The sequence below is a fragment of the Schistocerca piceifrons genome, chromosome 7 (genome assembly GCF_021461385.2).
Source record: "Schistocerca piceifrons isolate TAMUIC-IGC-003096 chromosome 7, iqSchPice1.1, whole genome shotgun sequence".
NCBI lineage: Eukaryota > Metazoa > Arthropoda > Insecta > Orthoptera > Acrididae > Schistocerca > Schistocerca piceifrons.
This window is the reverse complement of record NC_060144.1, coordinates 321,062,980-321,084,199: the sequence shown is the minus strand read 5'-3', so window position 1 is coordinate 321,084,199 and position 21,220 is coordinate 321,062,980. Positions and strand designations below refer to the sequence as shown.

The window sequence follows — 21,220 nt, the reverse complement described above, 5'->3', positions numbered from 1 at the left end:
AGAAAAGAAAGCAAAAGATGAACTGTGTTAATAGTGTTGATTTTAATTCCCTTTTGTGTTATATGTAAGATTTTCATTGTGTTTTGGAAGGAATCGAAATCTTTATACACTCACATACAGACACTGATAAAATATTAAACGAACAAACGAACCTAAAACATAAATAGTTTCTAAATCACTTTACTGAAATCTTACAGCTCGATTCGGGCTAGTTGTAATAAAACAAAAACAGAGAAATATACACACTACAAAAACGTAACAAAGATTATAATACTACTCCATAGATAATTAACAAATGAATAAATAAATCGTAATCATACAGCATCGCTGGATTAGTTGTAAACCACAATAATACACTCCTGGAAATGGAAAAAAGAACACATTGACACCGGTGTGTCAGACCCACCATACTTGCTCTGGACACTGCGAGAGGGCTGTACAAGCAATGATCACACGCACGGCACAGCGGACACACCAGGAACCGCGGTGTTGGCCGTCGAATGGCGCTAGCTGCGCAGCATTTGTGCACCGCCGCCGTCAGTGTCAGCCAGTTTGCCGTGGCATACGGAGCTCCATCGCAGTCTTTAACACTGGTAGCATGCCGCGACAGCGTGGACGTGAACCGTATGTGCAGTTGACGGACTTTGAGCGAGGGCGTATAGTGGGCATGCGGGAGGCCGGGTGGACGTACCGCCGAATTGCTCAACACGTGGGGCGTGAGGTCTCCACGGTACATCGATGTTGACGCCAGTGGTCGGCGGAAGGTGCACGTGCCCGTCGACCTGGGACCGGACCGCAGCGACGCACGGATGCACGCCAAGACCGTAGGATCCTACGCAGTGCCGTAGGGGACCGCACCGCCACTTCCCAGCAAATTAGGGACACTGTTGCTCCTGGGGTATCGGCGAGGACCATTCGCAACCGTCTCCATGAAGCTGGGCTACGGTCCCGCACACCATTAGGCCGTCTTCCGCTCACGCCCCAACGTCGTGCAGCCCGCCTCCAGTGGTGTCGCGACAGGCGTGAATGGAGGGACGAATGGAGACGTGTCGTCTTCAGCGATGAGAGTCGCTTCTGCCTTGGTGCCAATGATGGTCGTATGCGTGTTTGGCGCCGTGCAGGTGAGCGCCACAATCAGGACTGCATACGACCGAGGCACACAGGGCCAACACCCGGCATCATGGTGTGGGGAGCGATCTCCTACACTGGCCGTACACCACTGGTGATCGTCGAGGGGACACTGAATAGTGCACGGTACATCCAAACCGTCATCGAACCCATTGTTCTACCATTCCTAGACCGGCAAGGGAACTTGCTGTTCCAACAGGACAATGCACGTCCGTATGTATCCCGTGCCACCCAACGTGCTCTAGAAGGTGTAAGTCAACTACCCTGGCCAGCAAGATCTCCGGATCTGTCCCCCATTGAGCATGTTTGGGACTGGATGAAGCGTCGTCTCACGCGGTCTGCACGTCCAGCACGAACGCTGGTCCAACTGAGGCGCCAGGTGGAAATGGCATGGCAAGCCGTTCCACAGGACTACATCCAGCATCTCTACGATCGTCTCCATGGGAGAATAGCAGCCTGCATTGCTGCGAAAGGTGGATATACACTGTACTAGTGTCGATATTGTGCATGCTCTGTTGCCTGTGTCTATGTGCCTGTGGTTCTGTCAGTGTGATCATGTGATGTATCTGACCCCAGGAATGTGTCAATAAAGTTTCCCCTTCCTGGGACAATGAATTCACGGTGTTCTTATTTCAATTTCCAGGAGTGTATATACAAACGATAGAAGGCCTAGCTTACATCTGCGAACAACTGCAATTAACAGACATTAAGACAGATATTTAAAAACTTGGCTGTAGTTGGAAACGACCTACGCAACAGTAAGATTATAAGCCAACGACTGCGCCACGTTGCAATATAGAAGTAGGTACTAGCATACAGTAAAATAAAGTTGTTATTAAATATAATGTTACGATATATAGAAAGGCTCATCTTTTATATGCGTGTGTGTAGCATAGGCTAAAGTAACTGGCTGATAGTTGTTTAGGTTCAGTCTCTGCTATATTGCTTTATGAAATTCCAAGAAACAAAACTGACAACTATGAACTGAGTAATACATCAAACTGAAAAGAAAATGCTATAGATTTAGACAACTAGCACTATTACTCAATAATTAAAGTAAAATAAAGTGGTTATTAGTTATGATGTTACAATTTTAACAAAGCGTATTTAGTTGCAGATAACCTGAAGATGACGATTTTGCCGAAATAGACCTATTGTTAATCTAACACGTCGAGCAACATTTATAGTAGCATTCTGGAACATTACCGCCTTCTATTTTATTTATGTTGGATTGTTTCAGGGTCATATTCGTTGCTTCGGAGGTTCTGAAACGATGGAAAGGCTCATCCTTTATATGCGCGTGAGTAGCATAGGCTAAAGCAATTGGCTGACAGTTATTTAGGTTCAGTCTCTGCTATATTGCTTTATGAAATTCGAAGTAACAAAACTGACAACTATGTACTGAGTAATACGTCACACTGAAAGGAAAATGCTATAGATTTAGACAACTAGCAGTATTACCCAGTAATTAAAGCTATTCTGGATTAGGATTATGTGACACGTTGTAAGAGTAATACTGCACACAAGGAGGTACTCCTTGCAATAAATTGTTTATCAGAACTACGAAATTTTCGGTAATACTTTTTACGTCATTAATAAAAAAATGGTTCAATTGGCTCTGAGCACTATGGGACTTAATATCTGTGGTCATCAGTCCCCTAGAACTTAGAACTACTTAAACCTAACTAACCTAAGGACAGCACACACATCCATGCCCGTGGCAGGATTCGAACCTCTGACCGTAGCGGTCACGCGGTTCCAGACTGAAGCGCCTAGAACCGCACGGCCACACCGGCCGGCCCGTCATTAATACCACACTAAATGTAATCATTATGCTTCTCAGGAACATAATATATTTACATGCAACAGTAACGTCTCACGACAAACACATACCATAGTCTGTAGAGCCAGTTCCATTGTACTCGAAGAAATAGAAGTGAACAGGTAGGCTGTTGGAGTTGGCTACGGTCCTAGCGAAGGAGTCCGCTGATTGTATGAAGTACAAGTCTGAAAACAGCTGCAAATAAACAGTTACGTTGTAGAAATACTTGGGAGACAGCAGTTAATTGCATCAACACATACAAAGTAGCACTAGAGACATCTGTCCTGATAGTGTTTCACAACAAAAAAATGTTCAAATGTGTGTGAAATCTTATGGGACTTAACTGCTAAGGTCAGCAGTCCTTAAGCTTACACACTACTTAACCTAAATTATCCTATGGACAAACACACACACCCATGCCCGAGGGAGTACTCGAGCCTCCGCAGGGACCAGCCGCACAGTCCATGACTGCAGCGCCTGAGACCGCTCGGCTGATTCCGCGCGGCGTTTCGCAACAAGCATGTTTGCCATTTGAAAAGTCTTACAATACCAGTATAGGGGAAACATAGCTTATTCGGAGTGCTTAAGCCACTTAATTGGCATTAGGGAGAAGGAGCGCCTCAAATTTCCATCCGGTCCTCCATGCTTATGTTTTCCGTGGTATTCCAAAATGGTTGAAGATGAATGCCGGTATGATTCCTTTGAAAAGAGCGCGATCGATTTCCTCACAGATCTCAACAGAATTCTTCCATATGTCCACCTCCTGACGAACCGCAAAAGACTTATCTTCGTATCTTCCAACGAGACGGTAACAGCAACCCCAGATGAATGAAACGCAGAGCTTCCAGAATCACTCACTGGGAAAGCGATGGACAACATACTCTGACGTAAACATGAAAGACAAAAAAATAAGCGCATTTTCGGCATATGAAACACAGTCTATCCTAGCAGTCTTTATAGTATGTTTTCTTTACTAGGAATCGGAAACATAATGCTTTGTCTGTCTTTCGCGGTACCTCTCACTATTTTCAGATGGCAATTATGAGTCGAAATTGATTCTGTGGTCGTCCGTCGCCATCTGAGCTCGCTGTGAATGTTGTCGTTCTTCAGCTGCCCTCACTTTCTGGTTCCTAGATTTGTGCGTCAGCGTTGTTAATAAAACCCTTGATAGTTATAAATTCACGCTCTTCCAGTAAGTGAAATGAAAATTTTATTACAGTAAAATAAATGAAGATTGTAAGGTGGGACGTATCGTGCTTTCACCATGCCATTTTAACTTACTATTCTGTTTTGACGAAAAGAGTATTCGTACTAGCCTTATCGCATTTTTTTTTGTAGCAAGTGCGTCATTTCTCACTTTGTTAATGATTTGACAACTCTGCAGGCATCTATCGCAATATACATTTACCACTGCTGTTTACAACATATATCCCACGACCACAAACTATCCCACTAACATACAGGCACAAAAGCATATACCAAAAATTATTAATTTTAGTCTTTAATATGAAGGTAATCTTTTGGATTGAACCCACTGCATTATTTCGACGCTCTCAGAAGTCTTTAATTATTATAGTAGCAAACGCAGGCATGGCCTACCGAGGACGTAGTGTCCGTTGTAAATAGTATTCAGATAAACAGCCACTGGTGTTTGACTGTGTTACCGATCCGTACTTTTAATCCCGTTGTGTGCAGGGTAATCTGACGGTGCTCGCGGCAGAGAATCGAAACCAGTTATGGCAAATGAAACAGTTTGCGATCAGTGGCTGTTTTATCTTAATGTTAGACAGTAGTATGAAAATCCTGACTTCCGCAGTAGATAAAATCAAATTTTTAAGGGAGAAAAGGTGATGAGAGGTGGAACACTGCTGAAAATCTATGCAGGTAGAGGAGGCAGTAAAACAGTGAGGACAAGAATGTAGGAAATATAAACTCGCCGTAATATGTTAGTGATGTTAAAGCCCTGGTAAGGAGATAATTATACTTCAATGACTTTCCGTAGTTTTATGGTTTCATGGCCTTTTAGTGGCGCTGTTTTACTGCTCTCACTATCATATCTTCAATACACGACGATGCTTAGGACAAGTATGCAATGATTCGTTTTGTTTTATTTTCTGTTGAGATGAGCAGCCTCTTCCTTTTCCATTTCCAGGTCCTGATTTCTTTATCTGCATGATGTGGAAGCATGGGTGTGTGTGCCGAGTACATCAGAGAAGTTTCCTTCTCACAATAGTGTCCACACCAACCTTATGTTCCTTTCCTCTCAGTTGAGCTCCAATAAAATAACGTGAAGCGAATCCTGAGCGTTACTCGTCTTTCCGTTTTACCAGTAAAAAAGAAGAAAAAAACACCGCGGATTGTGAGCTCTCTCGGTTTTCTATTTTACTCGATTGACTAGCCTAGGGCCCTTGAGGAAAAAGGGAGGCCGCTTTTTCAACGGACGAGAGGAACCTAGATTTTTTTTTTTTGCGGTCTCTCTTCCTGCAGACTTCGACGTGTGAGTGTGGCGATTCGTTTGGAAAATGGTCTTTGTATAAGACGGATTGAGTTGTGTGAGTGAAGGTGTTCTTAGTTGAAAGTATCAGCGCTTTCATTTTCAGTTTCTGGTAAATAGTATTCCCGCTGAATACTGAACACCAATAGATTCGTGTTCAACTTAAGGCCTTGTGTTCATATTTTGTTCTTTGTCCTATCTGTCGATATCTTCCATGTCTTGCCTCAGTTAGCCAGTGCTCTTAGTTTAGCGGAGTAATGATTGAACAAAATGCTTAACGGCAACGAAATTCTAGTAGTGGAGCGGACTTTGTATCTTTTATGAATGAGTGCCCCATGTACGATGTGGTGTCACCGTGCTAGGTGGTAGCCTTTAAATCGGCCGCGGTCCGGTAGTATACGTCGGACCCCCGTGTCGCCACTATCAGTGATTGCAGACCGAGCGCCGCCACACGGCAGGTGTAGAGAGACTTCCTAGCACTCGCCCCAGTTGTACAGCCGACTTTGCTAGCAATGGCTCACTGACAAAATACGCTCTCATTAGCCGAGACGATAGTTAGCATAGCCTTCAGCTACGTCATTTGCTACGACCTAGCAAGGCGCCATTATCATTTGCCATTTATCTTGTGAGGCATGTACAGTCAGACAGATGTTCACCAATTATGGATTAAAGTTAAGTATTCCAGCAGCTACGTACTTTTCTTGATAGTATAATTACTTTACCTTGTTCCAGACCTCACGCCAGTCTGCGTGAGCTTAAACGCGTGCCTTTCGGCTACCTCATAGTGGCTTGGCTGTCTTGCCAAGTCACAACATACGATCCTTAGTAATCTTGAGTTCTAATTATTATTTCTTCTTTCAGTCGCTGTAAACGAGCTTTACCATTATGATTCATAAGCCATCTGGTTGTTATCTTTCTAGAAGCAAACGTTTAGTAGGATCATGTCCATCCTTTGTGTGGTGCTGGAGAACACGTGGGGACAAAGCGGTGTTTTACGGTTAATAATTCCTTTTACCAGAGAGAACTCGATTCTAAGAGCATACTGAATATCCATATCAATAATATAAAGCTCTTCTAATGAATTTTACTTGAGTTAACTAACTTTGCTGACGTGAGTGGTCTGTTTCCATTATCCATTCTTAGCCTCTGAAATAATCGTGTGACACCAGTTATCCTGAATAGAATCAACCCACACATACAGGGTGATGCTTTCCTTGAACAGGTATTAGCGGAATAATTAAATTCTTAAAGGGCATGTTCATCTTGGAGCTTTCTTCTCTCCAGTGTAAATTACATCCCACCTATTATCGAGAAGTGCTCTTGCTGATCAATGTAATTAAGTTAATCAATGTCTTTTCATGTCTATAGAAGACCACAGTAATCTAAGATTTATCTCTGATAAGGTCGTTCTTTATGTTGAACTGAAATTTTGTGTAACAAACAACTGATTTCTACGGGAATTAATCTTCAGTTTGAGTCACCCCTTGAAAGACTCCCCCACTGCAGAAGCATTTGAGAAATGCACTAAAATCCGAAATGTGTATTGAATCACAATAGAATGGTTCGTCATCGTATGTAATCACGTGCGTTTCCATTGTGTGCTTTTATCATGAAGATCAAATATATTACGGATTAATCTCTTACCCTACTACGATTCAGTACGACCCTTTTACGTACGATACTGGACGTTTCTACTTAAATGAGAATAGAGAGAAGCCAGGAACCTTGTTACTATTGTCAGGACTGTCGCGGCAATCGATCTCAAATCCATTTTCTGTGGTGATACACGAGATTAAATATTATGCAAGAAAGGTCATTCCTGTTTACAATCGTTTGTGTTGGATGTAGCGATGAGTTTGATGGTTATTGTCTACAAATAACACGGGACCAATAAACTTCGATGGATTATTGTCATTGTAATGACAAATGATGGTTACCCCTTTTTAAAATACTAACTCAGATAATGTTTCACTCATTCTGTAATAAGAACTCTTGAAACGTTTTAAAAGTTGTGAGTTACACAGTAATTTTTGTCGTGATTTCCCTACGGAGAGTCAGAATGATGAGCCGGCTGTGGTGGCCGAGCGGTTCTAGGCGCTACAGTCTGGAACCGCGCGACCGCTACGGTCGCAGGTTCGAATCCTGCCTCGGGCATGGATGTGTGTGATGTCCTTAGGTTAGTTAGGTTTAAGTAGTTCTAAGTTCTAGGGGACTGATGACCTCAGATGTTAAGTCCCATAGTGCTCAGAGCCTATCAGAATGATGAGGCTCCGTCATGTATTGCTCGTATTATTATATTACATACAAGATAACAGAATTAAGGAAGCACAAGCTTTTTATTTTGTATTTTCTACGACACTACCAATAAACTCCATTTAATGATTATCGATTTAATGAGCACCTCTCATGTTACAATCCAAACCATTCCAAACAAGTTGGTCCTCAGGTAGAGATACGCACGCAACTCTTTTGAAACATTTCTTTTGTTTTCAGAAGCCTAGAATCTCAACTTGTTGTTGAGGATGTGGTTCTTCCAAGTGGGCAAACTAAGTTTGCCTCTCAAATCGACTCTGAGACTGACGTCATCTCAGCACTACTTTAGAAGATTTCTCTGCTACAGTAGAGTGGTGAATGACATATACTTACATCAATAACGGCTTGCATGTCGTCCGTGGAGAAGCCCTCGTCCCCAAAGTAGAATTGCTGCAGCTGCTCCGCAGCACGAGTCCGCTGTTCCTCCGTGGGCAGCGGCAGCTGGGAGCCGATCGGCACCGTGAAGTTCTCCTTCAAGTCCGCGATCTTTGCTTCGGTCACTAGAACAAACAGACAGTTCTGCAGTAGCACCCGGATTCTGCGCGCTACAAGTCCATAAAATGTGCGTCCAGCAGCTTCTACAGGACTAGGGATGAACAGTTTCTGACTCCTGTGGCGTGCACTTACATGTTTCTTTAAATTCCCGAAGTATCAATGTCAGATTGACACGTTAGTCTGGTGGTCTATTGGGAGTTTGTTGAGATATAGTCTGTACAGTCTGTGCTGGCATCTAATTATTTTCGTTCATCTTTTTCCTTGCCATGTCAATACTACATGAAGATTCATCACAGACAACGTAAACAAACATCAACAAGATAATAAATGAAAAGTATTATGATCTGCCCTACGAAGGTCATTAAAGGCTTTAGAACTTTCCATGCTCCACTCTCGATATTGGCAACTGAAGCAGCTGTGACGACCAATATCCACATGGCTCAGAGTTTAGCATTATTCAGGAGTGTGCAGTAATCGAACTTTATTGTGAACCGACTGCTTTATCAACTACAGTTAGATACATACTCCTCAAGCCACTGTGCGGTGCAGGGCTGAGGGTACCACGTACCATTACTAGTCATTTCCGTTCCTCCTTTTGACCCCTAATTTCTCTCGTCTTATCTTCGTGGTCCTTACGCGAAACGCACGTTGATAGTGGTAGAATCGATCTGAAGCCGGCCTCAAATGCTGGTTCCCTTATTTTCGCAGTAGTCCCTCGCGAAAATAGCGTTGTTTCCGAAGCACCTCCATGATTCTCGAGTGCTGATCGAACCTGCCTGTCAGAGATCTGACAGCACTCCTCTGAATTACTTCGATATCTTCCTTTAATCCGACCTTGTGGAGATCTCAAAAACTCGCTCAGTAGTCAAGGATGGGTTGCACTAGCATTCTACGCGCCGTTTCCTTTATAGATGCGCTACACTTTCTCAAAATTCTCTCAATAAAACGAAGTCGAGCATTCGTCCTCCCTACTACCAACATCATGTGCTCATTTAATTCCGGATCGCTTTGCAACGTTACACCTAGATATATAGTCGATATGATTGTTAAGCAGCACACTGCTAATGCTGAGTTAGAACATAATAGGATTGTTTTTCGTACTCATCGGTATTAGCTTACATTTCTCTGTATTTAGGGTAAATTGCCATTCATCACAGCAACTGGAAATCCTGTGTAACTCAGCTTATGCTCCTACAGTCACTCAACAACAAACCCTTCCTGTAGACTGCCGTGCCATCAGCAAACAACTGTAAATTGCTGCTCACCCTGTCCGTCAGATCATTATGTATGTAGAGATTAAGAGCAGTCCTGTTACACATCCGTGGGGCACTGACGAACGCACGCCGTCGAGGACAACGCAGTGGGTTGTATTAGGGTAATTCCAAAAGTAAGGTCTCCTATTTTTTTATAAGTACAGAACTCTGTTTGTGTGGCAATTGGTCACACTGTTATGAAGAGTGCTTCACGCGCTGTGCGTAAACATGCGCACACAGCACCGAGGCGCTCAGTGTTGGCTTGGCAGCCGTTGAGACAGGTGCTCCCGTTGGATGTTACCGTCAAGTGCGAATTGCTCGCATTTCTTCGGTTTTTGAACGCAAAGGGCACTGCGCCAATTGATATCCATCGCCAATTGACGAACGTGTATGGTGAGTCGTGCATGGATGTCAAAAATGTTCGTAAGTGGTGGAGAGAGTTTGCAGCTGGTCGGATCGAAATTCACGACGAACAAAGGAGCGGGAGACCGTCAATTTCTGAGGAGACAGTGCTGAAGGTTGAGCAAAGCATGCTTCAAGATCGGCGGATCACCCTGGATGATCTCTGCACTTTGGTTCCTGAGGTTTCCCGAAGCACCGCTGACAGAATTTCAACGAAAACATTGAACTACCGGAAAGTGTGCGCAAAATGGGTACCACGCATGCTGACTGAGGACCACATGCGGCAACAACATGCTTCCCGCGCATTTCTTCATCGCTTTGCAGCCGAACAGGACAACTTTCTGGACTCAATTGTCACGGGTGACGAAACCTGGGCATACCATTTTACACCTGAGACCAAGCAACAATCACGCCAGTGGCGGCATCCTTCTTCGCCAAAGCCGCGGAAATTCAAATAAACACACTCTGCCGGTAAAGTCATGACAATCGCTTTTTGAGATCGGTCTTTATGCCCACTGGGACCACAATTGACGCTGACAGATACTGTGAGACTCTAAAAAAACTCAAACGGTCAATTCAGAACCGGAGAAGAGGAATGTTGAGCAAGGGCGTACACATTCTCCATGACAGCGCTCCCCCACACATCGCCCGGCAAACCGTTGCTCTCCTGCAACAGTTTCAGTGGAACAAAATCACTCACCCACCCTACAGTCCTGACTTGGTGCGCAGTGACTATTACCAGTTCCTTAGGTTAAAGGAACATTTGGCCATAAAGCGATTCAGCTCCGAAAACGAGGTGAAAGAAGACGCTCATAACTTTCTGAATAGCATGGTGGCGAGCTGGTATGACATGGGCATACAAAAATTGCCACAGCGTCTACAAAAATGCATCGACAGAAATGGTGATTATGTCGAAAAATAGCTACATGTTCAAGTTGTAAACTGATGTAAACCACTGTAGATATTCGCAGGTCTATGTACTTATAAAAAAAATAGGAGACCTTACTTTTGGGATTACCCTCGTATTACTTAAAGAGGCTTCGAGCCACTCACTTATCTAGGAACCTATTCCATATGCTCGGACCTTCGTCAGTGTCTACAGTGAGGCACCGTGTCAAACGCTTTCCGGAAATCTGGGAACATGGAATCTGCCTGTTGCTCTCCATCCTCGGTTTGTAGGAAGTGGCAAGCTGCATTTCGCACGAGCGGTGCTTTCTGAATGAGTGCTCATTTGTGGACAGGAGCTTTTATGTCTCAAGGACATTTATTGTATTCTAGCTCACAAAGCGTTCAAGAATTCTGCAGCAAATCAAAGGACATTAGCCCGTGATTATGCGAGTGCGTTGTTTTACCTTTGTTATATACCTACCTTTTTTGCCGTCGCTCGGGAGTTTTTGTGGGCGAGAGATTAACGATAAAGGCAAGCTAAGTAAGGGGCCAACGCCGCAGAATATTTTCTGTGAAATTGAATTGGGGTTCCATCAGGACCTGAATCAAAACATGGTGACCTTCGCAGAACTCGTAATCAGAATAACGAAGAAGACAAGAGAACCACCCCCTCCCTGCTCACCACAGTATAGTGTATATATGTAACTATTACAAAAGTGGCATGTGAATCACATTTGATTCAAGTAGACGAAGCATAGCAGGGAATGTGCACAGATCATGTTACTTACAGGTGGGTACGACGGTGCCTTCTGCGGAAGTGACGCCCACAATTATGGGCACCTGGTTGTAACTGCCGGTACTGAGAATGTCAACGCCGAGTCCGATGGCGGTTCCACGACGGGTACGAACGCCAGCGATAGTGGACAGCGGTTCTCCTGTAAATTTTAGTAGTACCAAAGTCATCATCTACTCGTTGGTATAAACGAGATACGTTCGTCATAACTGACACGAGATATCACCTGAAGTACAAACTTCCTAAAATAATGTGTATGGAAACAGTCTACCTAGGGTAGTGTGTAACTACAAGACGCTAGGTTACAGCTGTAACAATATCTCGTTTCAGAATGACTAGTATTCTTTGGATAGTATTTCCATGATTCTGCTCTCCGATTTCAAAGAATTTTCCTGATTAGATCAAGAGGTCTGGACCACTTGCTTCTATTTTGTTTCGTTGTTGCTTGTGATGTACATCAGTGACCAAATGGTTCAAATGGCTCTGAGCACAATGGGTCTTAACATCTGAGGTCATCAGTCCCCTAGGTATTGACTCTGGCATCCAATCGATCGTACAGATGACGATTACTCTCCGCGGATACATTTTGCCACGCCTGCTCGACCTGTGCACGTAGTCCTGTAAGTGCTGTTGGTTGCCGAGTCGCACGACTCACTTCTCGTCCCATCATGTCGGTTGGAGACAAGTCTGGAGATCGTGCTCGCCACGGAAGTTGCTGCACGTCTTGCAGAGCACGTTGAATTTCACGGCCAGTGTGTGGGTGAACATTTCCTGTTGGGACAACATACTACCTTCTTGTTGCAAGAAAGGCGAGAAAACGGGTTTAACAACATCCCGCACTTACCGAGCGCTGGTTAGCATCCCCACCCCCAACAAACACCAAAGCTGAACGAGAGTTGTGGCTTATCTGACAAGGCCTGGGATGGGACCGGTGTGTAATGGGCAATGAATTCTACGAGACAGCGCTTACTAGGTCTACGACGCACGCGCAGAGGACTATCAACTGCGTGCAGGCAGTATCTTCTTCTATCGCTGAAGACCACGGCACGCCATTCCATCTTCCAAGTTTATCTTCTGACGGCACGTCGATGCTGTGGCGTGAGTGGAAGACGGGCTATAGGTATGTATGTCCGCAGTCTCACTCCTAATAACCGATTCGCAACCGTTAGTGTTGACACGTCTGGGCTCACAAGCGCTGCGCTGTGGTAGCTGGACAGTCTGCCACTGGTGCCCTTACAATACGACAATCGGCGCTGCTTGGAAGTCCAGAATCTCGCCTACGGGTGACAGAATGTACAAGTGACCACTGACACCAGCGTCGTGGCACAGTTGATGCAGCACGTCCAACTTGTGTGGCAGTTCAACGAAAGGATATTCTGCCACTCGGTCGGCCACGATTTAACCCTTTGCAAACTCGTTCATTTGGCTATAGGAAGCACGAGTGCACCTCCGTGATATGGTTGCCTGCTTGCTTCACACTTTTGCAACACACTGAGCCCTCTACCTGCGAGAATCCCCTTTTAAAGGGTAGACACAGATGGCGCCCTGTTATTATCTGTTGGCAAACGACGTTGAAACCATTATCAGTATGTATACCATCCACCTTCGGGGTGCACTCAGCCTCGTGATGCCAATTGAGCAGCAACTCGACCGAATAGTGGCGGCTTCGGTCAAGAATACCATCATAACGACCGGGAGAGATGTGCTGACCCCACGCCCCTCCTATCCGCATCCTCCACTGCGGATGACACGGCGGTCGGATGGTCCCGGTAGGCCACTCGTGGCCTGAAGACGGAGTGCTTTTTCTTAATACCATCCACCAGCTGGCATATACTGTCATAGGATCAAAATCGACGTCGTTTTTCCGGGTGTACCAATATTTTCCGGCAGTGTGTATGGACTGCATGTAATCTTGATAACAGAAACAAGCTTTTGAAAAGTAGTTGAAAATGTTGAAAATTTGTTTGGTAGATTGAATACAGGACGAAGATGTACTGAATCGAATTGGGAAAGCACGAAATTTATGGGGCAACTTGACTCAAAAAGGGGATCGATTGACAGGATGTGTCCTGAGGTATTAAGGAATTGTGAACTTGGTAATCGAAGGGAGCAGGGGGTGGGGGGGGGGGGGAGAGGGGGGCTAAATCAGTAGAAGTTGCACGGGCTTGCACAGGATGGACTGGCGTGGACAGCTGCATGGAACCAATCTTTGGACTGAAGACAACAACGACAACAATATGCTTTGAATATATGGTTCGAGCGTAATTTGTTCATTAAAGTACATGGTTCACTTACGAGATCCGAGAGTGCGATTGAGGTGTCGTTAATGAGGTCTGAGTAGTTGGCAGCGCGAAAGAAGGCAGCCAACCGTACGTCGTCGTCGTTAGTGTGGTTGCCCCCCTGCGCCTGGAAACCGAGCGCCTCTGCCATGCGGTATGCCTTCTCGCGAGGATTGTTAGCCAGCGCCCAGGGGGTCGTCGCTACTCCACTCTGCATGATCACTTGGCTGAAGAGCCCTGTCGAGAAGTTCCAACGAAAATGGATGACTCACATATAATAATCACATGTAGTAATCACAAATGAAATTTATCCCCTACTGTCCTGCATTGATTGTATGTAATATTCGTAAGAAGATTAAATTTTGTATCATGCTATTATTTCAGGACAGCTACCTGTGTTTCACGAGCAATAGGTTTTAAGATCGGAGATTCTCGAACAAAAACTTGATAAGAAACAGTAATAATCAATAAGACTGTTGACTAACACACTTAAAACAGAGTCTGATACCTCACGACTAATGCCTCTGTGTGCGCATCCTATTAGTCAGTATCCAATGATCGTTCTACGTTTTTTCAAAGCAATTTTGAATTGGTGTTTCGGTTGTTTTGGTGGGACAGGATTTGACTTAGGTTTGTAAATACAATTATTCGTATAAATACAATTACTTATATATTTGGAGACTGAGTGAAACGCAATAATGTGCAAATAACTAGACTCCGTTCAAATTACGCTAAGAATATACAGAAACCAAACTATAATGGCCGACTCATTAAAGGCTGCCAGAAGAAAAGAAGAATTACCTAACCATGATTAACGCAGTAGATCGTGCAACTTAGTGGAGACATACAGTGCAAACCGCTTTCGTCAGTTCAGTAGGAGGTCATATGCATTGAGGAACTGATGATTTCAGTCTCGCTGATTGCGAACTGAAGGCAAGGCGATGCAGACATGTAACACGTATAAGCAAAAAGGCCCAAAGACCGTATATAGAAGCCCTCAAACATCAGAGTTCCAGACGGAGAAGAGTTGCATCCAGCAGCCTCGTATTAACAACGGCCTGCGGCAGATACTGTGTGATTGAGCATTACATTCAAGTAAGCTTGCACAGTAACAAGGACATGTAAAGCTTGCGTGTACGTACCTTTGGACTATGGTCACTGATCTAATCCGTATATTTGTCTTCATGTAGGTGCTTCTGTTTGTTACTTCCATGGTGAAGTGTGCAACTGCCCTAAGGTTTCGATTAAGAAAACCGGATCTGGCTGTTCCATGACCTGTGGTCTGTACTACCATTCGTTGCTACTCTGTATGCCCGAATCCTGAGAGAGTTATAGGACGGTGTGGCTATTGTTCTTATTACTGATTGGCCGCATTATCTATGTATTACACTTGGAAAATGGAAATGAAGTCCCATGCTTCTTTACAGAGCGTAAGGGAACGATGCGGGAGACCCGCACCGCCTTACTAGGCGAGGTCCTAATGGAGGTGGTTTGCCATTGCCTTCCTCCGACCGTAATGGGAATGAATGATGATGATGAAGACGACACAACAACACCCAGTCATCTCGAGGCAGGAGAAATTCCTGACCCCGCCGGGAATCGAACCCGGGACCCCGTGCTCGGAAAGCGAGAACGCTACCGCGAGACCACGAGGGGCGGACATGTATTACACTTACTGAATTTATAAAACTGTGTCTGTGATCTTATCCATGTTCATGGTAAACACATGAAGAAGCATTAAGGGCAGACCAGTAGGCCAACCCAGATTCTCATATCCTTATCGTTTCCATCTCTATCTCCTTAGCCTGACATGGGACTCATTTTGTACTGTTTCAAATCACAGAGACCTGAAAAATCTCAGCCTGACCCAACTGCTATCTCACTCCTGTACGCATCCGCTCGCTTGTCAGAGTTGGATGACCTCAAATCCCTCGTCATCTCTCATCAGAGTGACAGCTTCTAAGTAAGTACGTTGCGACTTACGTAGTGTTACGACAAAGTGAAGAAATACAGTCACATTTAATGAAATGGAAACAGGTACTTAAAAAACGCCGCTCTTGACGTATTGTATAAGCAGATGAGGATGCCACTGAATAGAAACATGAAGCAGGACGGTAAGAAAAAAATAAATTTTGTAAACTACATTCATTGATTTATACTACTCAGTCATGCAATTGTTATCCACGGATATGTTACAGAGATATGTTGAGATACTGAAGTTGTACAAATACAATCTGGGGTTAATGATAACGCATTTCATCTTTTTAATTAGGAGTTATAGAAGTTCTCAGAAAACAAAAATTGGAACACTGTGGACTGCGACGAGGCTTTACTCCTGGAATATTAACGTACATAGAAATTTTTTTCTGCAAATTCTGCTTGGAGAGGGGTCTGGATAGATGATTTGTATTGTTAAGAGACGCCGTTGGAGTAATTTTGTAATTCTTGTAAACTTATTGTCCGAGTTTTGGATGAGATTCAGTATTAATGTAATAAACAGTAGTAGGGATAAGTTTTACCGAACTATGAGAATATAACTCACATGTGTAAAAGGGAATTTCGACGTGTTACTGTCCACATTAATGATTCTGGTTACAATCGTACTAGCGGCGGTTTCTGGATCGAATGAATCACTGGACTTGTGGAACGAACTTATGCTTCTGAATTAGCCCTGTCTGGCGAAGTTTTCAAATTAACTTTAACATACAGTACGACAGCTACGATCCATTAGCCACTGACAGCACCGCTCTTGAACAACGTGTGAACTTCCTTCCATCTATAAACTATTAAAGAGATTCCAAGAGTAGCATGAGTTAACTAAAGAAGTGACCTTTACTATAACATATTGTTATACCTTGTGAGGAATGCACCTTTCGCATCCAGAGAGAACACATAAGACAGTAATCATAATAGTTAGCTCAAATAGTTACACTCAAATCTTATTATTAAGATTAAAAACTAATAATAATTAAGTCGTCATGTGCTTTGCTAGTTAACGAAATTCCAATACTAGAGTCAACACTACACGTTTCTCGCTGATTTGCCTATTCAGTGATTCTGTCTCCTGATACGACAGGATTATGTATTGTGTGTACTGTCTTTATTGTATTCGTTGGTAACAATTGTACTACGTTTATGCTGCATGTTTTGAGATTGGTGGAGGATACAGATCCAGACGGTATCGAATCAAGGTCCATCATAAACGAGCTTCATAGTACAGTAGCAGAAAACAAAGTCAGTCGCACACACTAACTTTTGCTACCAGCTCTCACCTGTACCAAACTGTCAAAGAATAGTGATCCTTTTAGTTAATTTATTGGTGTTGGGCTGCTGCTGTGGACCGAAATCAAACTGGAGTCTCTAAATGGAAGATGAAAAACACCAAATACTGTCTCAAGGGGAAAATACTATTTGTCTCTCGCTGAATACTGATGTAGAGCCAAGATACCAGGTTTCTGTACGATCCAGGGTTCAATTAACATCTGAAACACAGATCAATTTACAATATTTGTAATAGAAAACTTTAAATATTTATAAAAAGAATTGAGAAAAATGGATGGAACTCTAAAGAGAATGACAGAGTGCATAACAATGTCTGTAAACAATAATGACAAGGAGACTAAACTTCCCAGTCAAGGATTTCACATAAACGCCGACAGTCTGATGAAGAAGGTTATGACACTAGTTTGGTAACTCAAAGGCAAACACAAGTGGAGTAGGGAAGTGATGAAAAATTTTAATTCCGTCTAATGAAGTGATATATTTACTTTCTGTATCTCGTTTATAAGTCTTATAGTTCTTGAATGAATCCATTTGGTTTATACCCTTTATAACTTAAGGGGTGCTTCTCACCTCTGGTCGCTGGCGAAAGGAAGAGATGTGATGTGGAGGCGCCGCCAGCACTCTCACCAAAAATGGCGACCTTGCTAGGATCCCCACCGAAGGCGGCGATGTTGTTCTGCACCCACTGCAGCGCCAGCACCTGGTCCTTGAGGCCCGCATTGCCTGGGATGTCATCGTTCTGCCGGCTCATGAAACCTACCACATGCCAGCAACACATAAATTTCTCAAATATGAACTACTAGACGTCAACTACCTTGTTTATCCAATATACAAGTTCCTTATCATCTAGTTTCTGAAGTTTTTGCTCTGAAAAACAAAATAAAAAAATCCAGCATAGAAACAACAGAAAACTAGCCAGAGGAGTCTAGTTAGCTATATCTGCTAGATGACTCTTTATGGTTTCTTTGTATGCTGTACTCAGAGTCATATTATCAATTTCCTATAGGTGCAGGTTAAAGTTGTTGGATAGGACGACACAGTGTCATACCCTGACATTTTAATCTTTAGAATGTAATGCCTATGGTTTTTGTTTCATTCAAAACATGAAACTTTTACATGTATTTTCTGTTTTACATTAAAGACAGTGAACCACTTCACATAATGGAATACTTCGTCAGCACATCACCAGCTGTATGTTCCATTTGCCAAAAGGTCATGCAAGGACATCACGATAGACAAATATGACTGTGGGGTTGAAAATTTATTAGAGATCTAAAACGTGTCAAATACTGAAAAAAACTGCACACTCACTATCATAATAAATGAATCCAGATTGTTTTGGACCATGCCTAGAGCAGTTTATTAAGATGACAGCAGACTCGAACTTACGAAACTGTCTTTCATGTCAACATGGAAACAATTCTATAAACGCCAGTGTCATTTTACTGTGACCTCAGAGTTGTGATTTTCTTCTGTGCAGTTTTTTTGAAAAATCTCATATTTCGCGTTACGTCCTTACTGTGGAGGGAAGATTTATGTCAGAGTCTTTCACGGCAATATACTTGAATAAGATCTTCTCAGTTTTCAAGACACATCGTTTGCGATAAAATACTCGATCGTACCAAGACTGTCTACGCATCGTCGTCAGGAGTAAAAATCACTAACTGCCGGGGCTGGTGTGGTTTCTACTTATATAGGTATGATTGCAGCATCTGGCACTATTCATAGAGGGCCGAAAGGTCGCGTCGCGGAAGGTGACTCGGTTAGCTCTTAGCAACTCCTTCCCGCCATGGGGCTGGCATCACGTTTGAAACTCCTAAGAAGATGGATGCAAGACTTGATTATTGTTTCGTTATTTCATTATGGTATGTAAGGTGTGAAAACAGTGAAAATTGATCTCCACAACATAAATATCAGGTACTGCTAAGATGTGCACTTCACATTGAGAACTTTTCTTAGAGAACCTCTGATAATCTGCATATATTCTTCAATGCTAGATAATACCTTCATCAGCCGACTGACGTAATGTGGATCTGACTCGGCTGTGGAGACCATTGTAACATTTTCTTTAGGCAAGATGTCTGGTAGAGAGAGGTGTTGGTGACTGGGCATGATTATTGGATTCTAAACGAATGATAAAATTGCATCTATTTTTCTTTCGATTAACAAAGCAATCTGGGACAATGATCTTAAGTTTCTGAAGCTCAAATCTTGCTGTTGTTCAGCACATACCATGTACTGGGCTCTAGTATGGAAACGAGTCCACTCGTCGCAAGTATATCATAATTAGTAGAAATCAAGAACCGAAAATAAAGACAATTAAAAGAAAAAGAAGTAATAGCATTACTTTCACCCTTATCAAATATTAACATCCCATTATAGTGATCAGTCTCAAGACACTACGGTGCAGCATATCTCGTGCAAGTCTTTCATATTCTTACATTTTTCTTCGTCGACGGACGAAGATGTATCGATGACAGAAACCGTAGCTTTCGTAGTTCAGCGGCCCCGTCAGAAGCGGAAGTAACTGCAGAACATAACCGCCAGAAATGCAATTCACATGCCTGGGGAACTACAAAACTGGCGATGTAACTGCCAACAGGGCAGATGGAAATAAATGCTCTTCCTGCAGCCATTTCAAGAAGGTCCACGTCAGCTATGCTATGCCACCGTCTTCCTTCTACGACCACCACTGGACACTGTCAGTCTCCTCTGCTAGACTTGGCCGCCGGCCGGAGTGGCCGAGCGGTTCTAGGCGCTACAGTCTGGAACCGCGCGACCGCTACGGTCGCAGGTTCGAATCCTGCCTCGGGCATGGATGTTTGTGGTGTCCTTAGGTTAGTTAGGTTTAAGTAGTTCTAAGTTCTAGGGGACTGATGAGCTCAGAAGTTAAGTCCCATAGTGCTCAGAGCCATTTGCACCACAGACTTGCCCAATGCCTTGCCTCGTCATGCTCTACTCCCAGAGGAGTTCGCCAGCAGCGTTCGACTGCGGATGATAGGCTCGGAAACATTTTCACCGGATAGATGCTCTACCGATGTCTGGGTCGTGTGGTGCTCTCTGTACTTTCTTACGTTATTATCAAGTGCCACTAACTGGATCCTGTGATAGACACTGATCTTCTGAAACTTTGTCAGTTCCTTCCACTTTTTGATGACTAACAAATACTGTAATTGAAAGAATGTTTACTCGTTACTGTAGGTTTCAGCACATATGTATGTGCAGTACCCTACATCCACTTGAACCTCTTTATTGTGTTCAAGCTTTGGTCCGTACATATTTTTACATGCACAATTCCTTTACCAGTGCCTTGATGCCTCTGTTATCGCCTGTTCATTAATATCTCTCAAATCCATAGAACCAACTCAATGTACATATTGAATTTTCAGCATTCGTCTGTACCACCGCATTTAAAATCTTTTATTCTCTCTCGTTGTTCGTCTACGTTCGACGTCAACGTGAAAACAATCACTCACAGGCGGCAGGTGGCAGCACTAGCAGTGGAGGATAAATGAAGCGTGTCGTGGTTTTGGGGGAGGGGACACGGAGAACAGTGCAGTCGTTGTCGTTACACAGAAACGGAGCGATTTATCTGGCATCCAAAAGGACATGATCACTGGCTTTCGGGACAATAGTTGGAAGCATTTTGGAAACAGTGAAGTCTGTAAACTGCCGTGGTTAAAGCATACCGTGCATGGCAAAATGGTCTATCCAAAACTGGAGCCAAAGCAACTGTGGCGCACCACGAGCCGTAGATGAGTGGAGTAAACGACGGCTGCGGAGATGTGTACAGGCGAACAGACGTGCAACTGTTGAGCAACTGACCGCCCAGATGAACCAAGGGATTACCTACAGTGTCCCCTCAACGACGATTCAGCGAACGTTGCTGAGTATGGGTTCTCCGCAGCTGGTGCCTGAATTTGTGCACCAAAACTAACTACAGGTGATCGGTGATGAAGGCTGGAACTTGCACGCCAATGCCGCAAATGGACATCCTTTTCAGAAGTTTCACGTTTTGTGTACCATCGGACAGATGGCCGTTGGCGTCTGTGACATGAAACGTCTGAAAGC

At 43.7% G+C, this 21,220-nt stretch overlaps 1 protein-coding gene across 1 annotated transcript in view; it reads right to left on the bottom strand.

Moving 5' to 3' along the window:
- Nucleotides 1–3,004: 3,004 nt before the first annotated feature.
- LOC124805659 (esterase FE4-like) overlaps nt 3,005–21,220 on the bottom strand; it is an 80,317-nt gene continuing 62,101 nt past the window's right edge. Inside the window, exons 4-7 of the mRNA XM_047266227.1 lie at nt 17,720–17,905; nt 13,884–14,104; nt 8,091–8,390; nt 3,005–3,145 (exon numbers count right to left, since the gene is read on the bottom strand). Of these exons, the coding sequence (XP_047122183.1) occupies nt 3,005–3,145; nt 8,091–8,390; nt 13,884–14,104; nt 17,720–17,905 (848 nt within the window). The remainder of the gene's footprint in view (nt 3,146–8,090; nt 8,391–13,883; nt 14,105–17,719; nt 17,906–21,220) is intronic.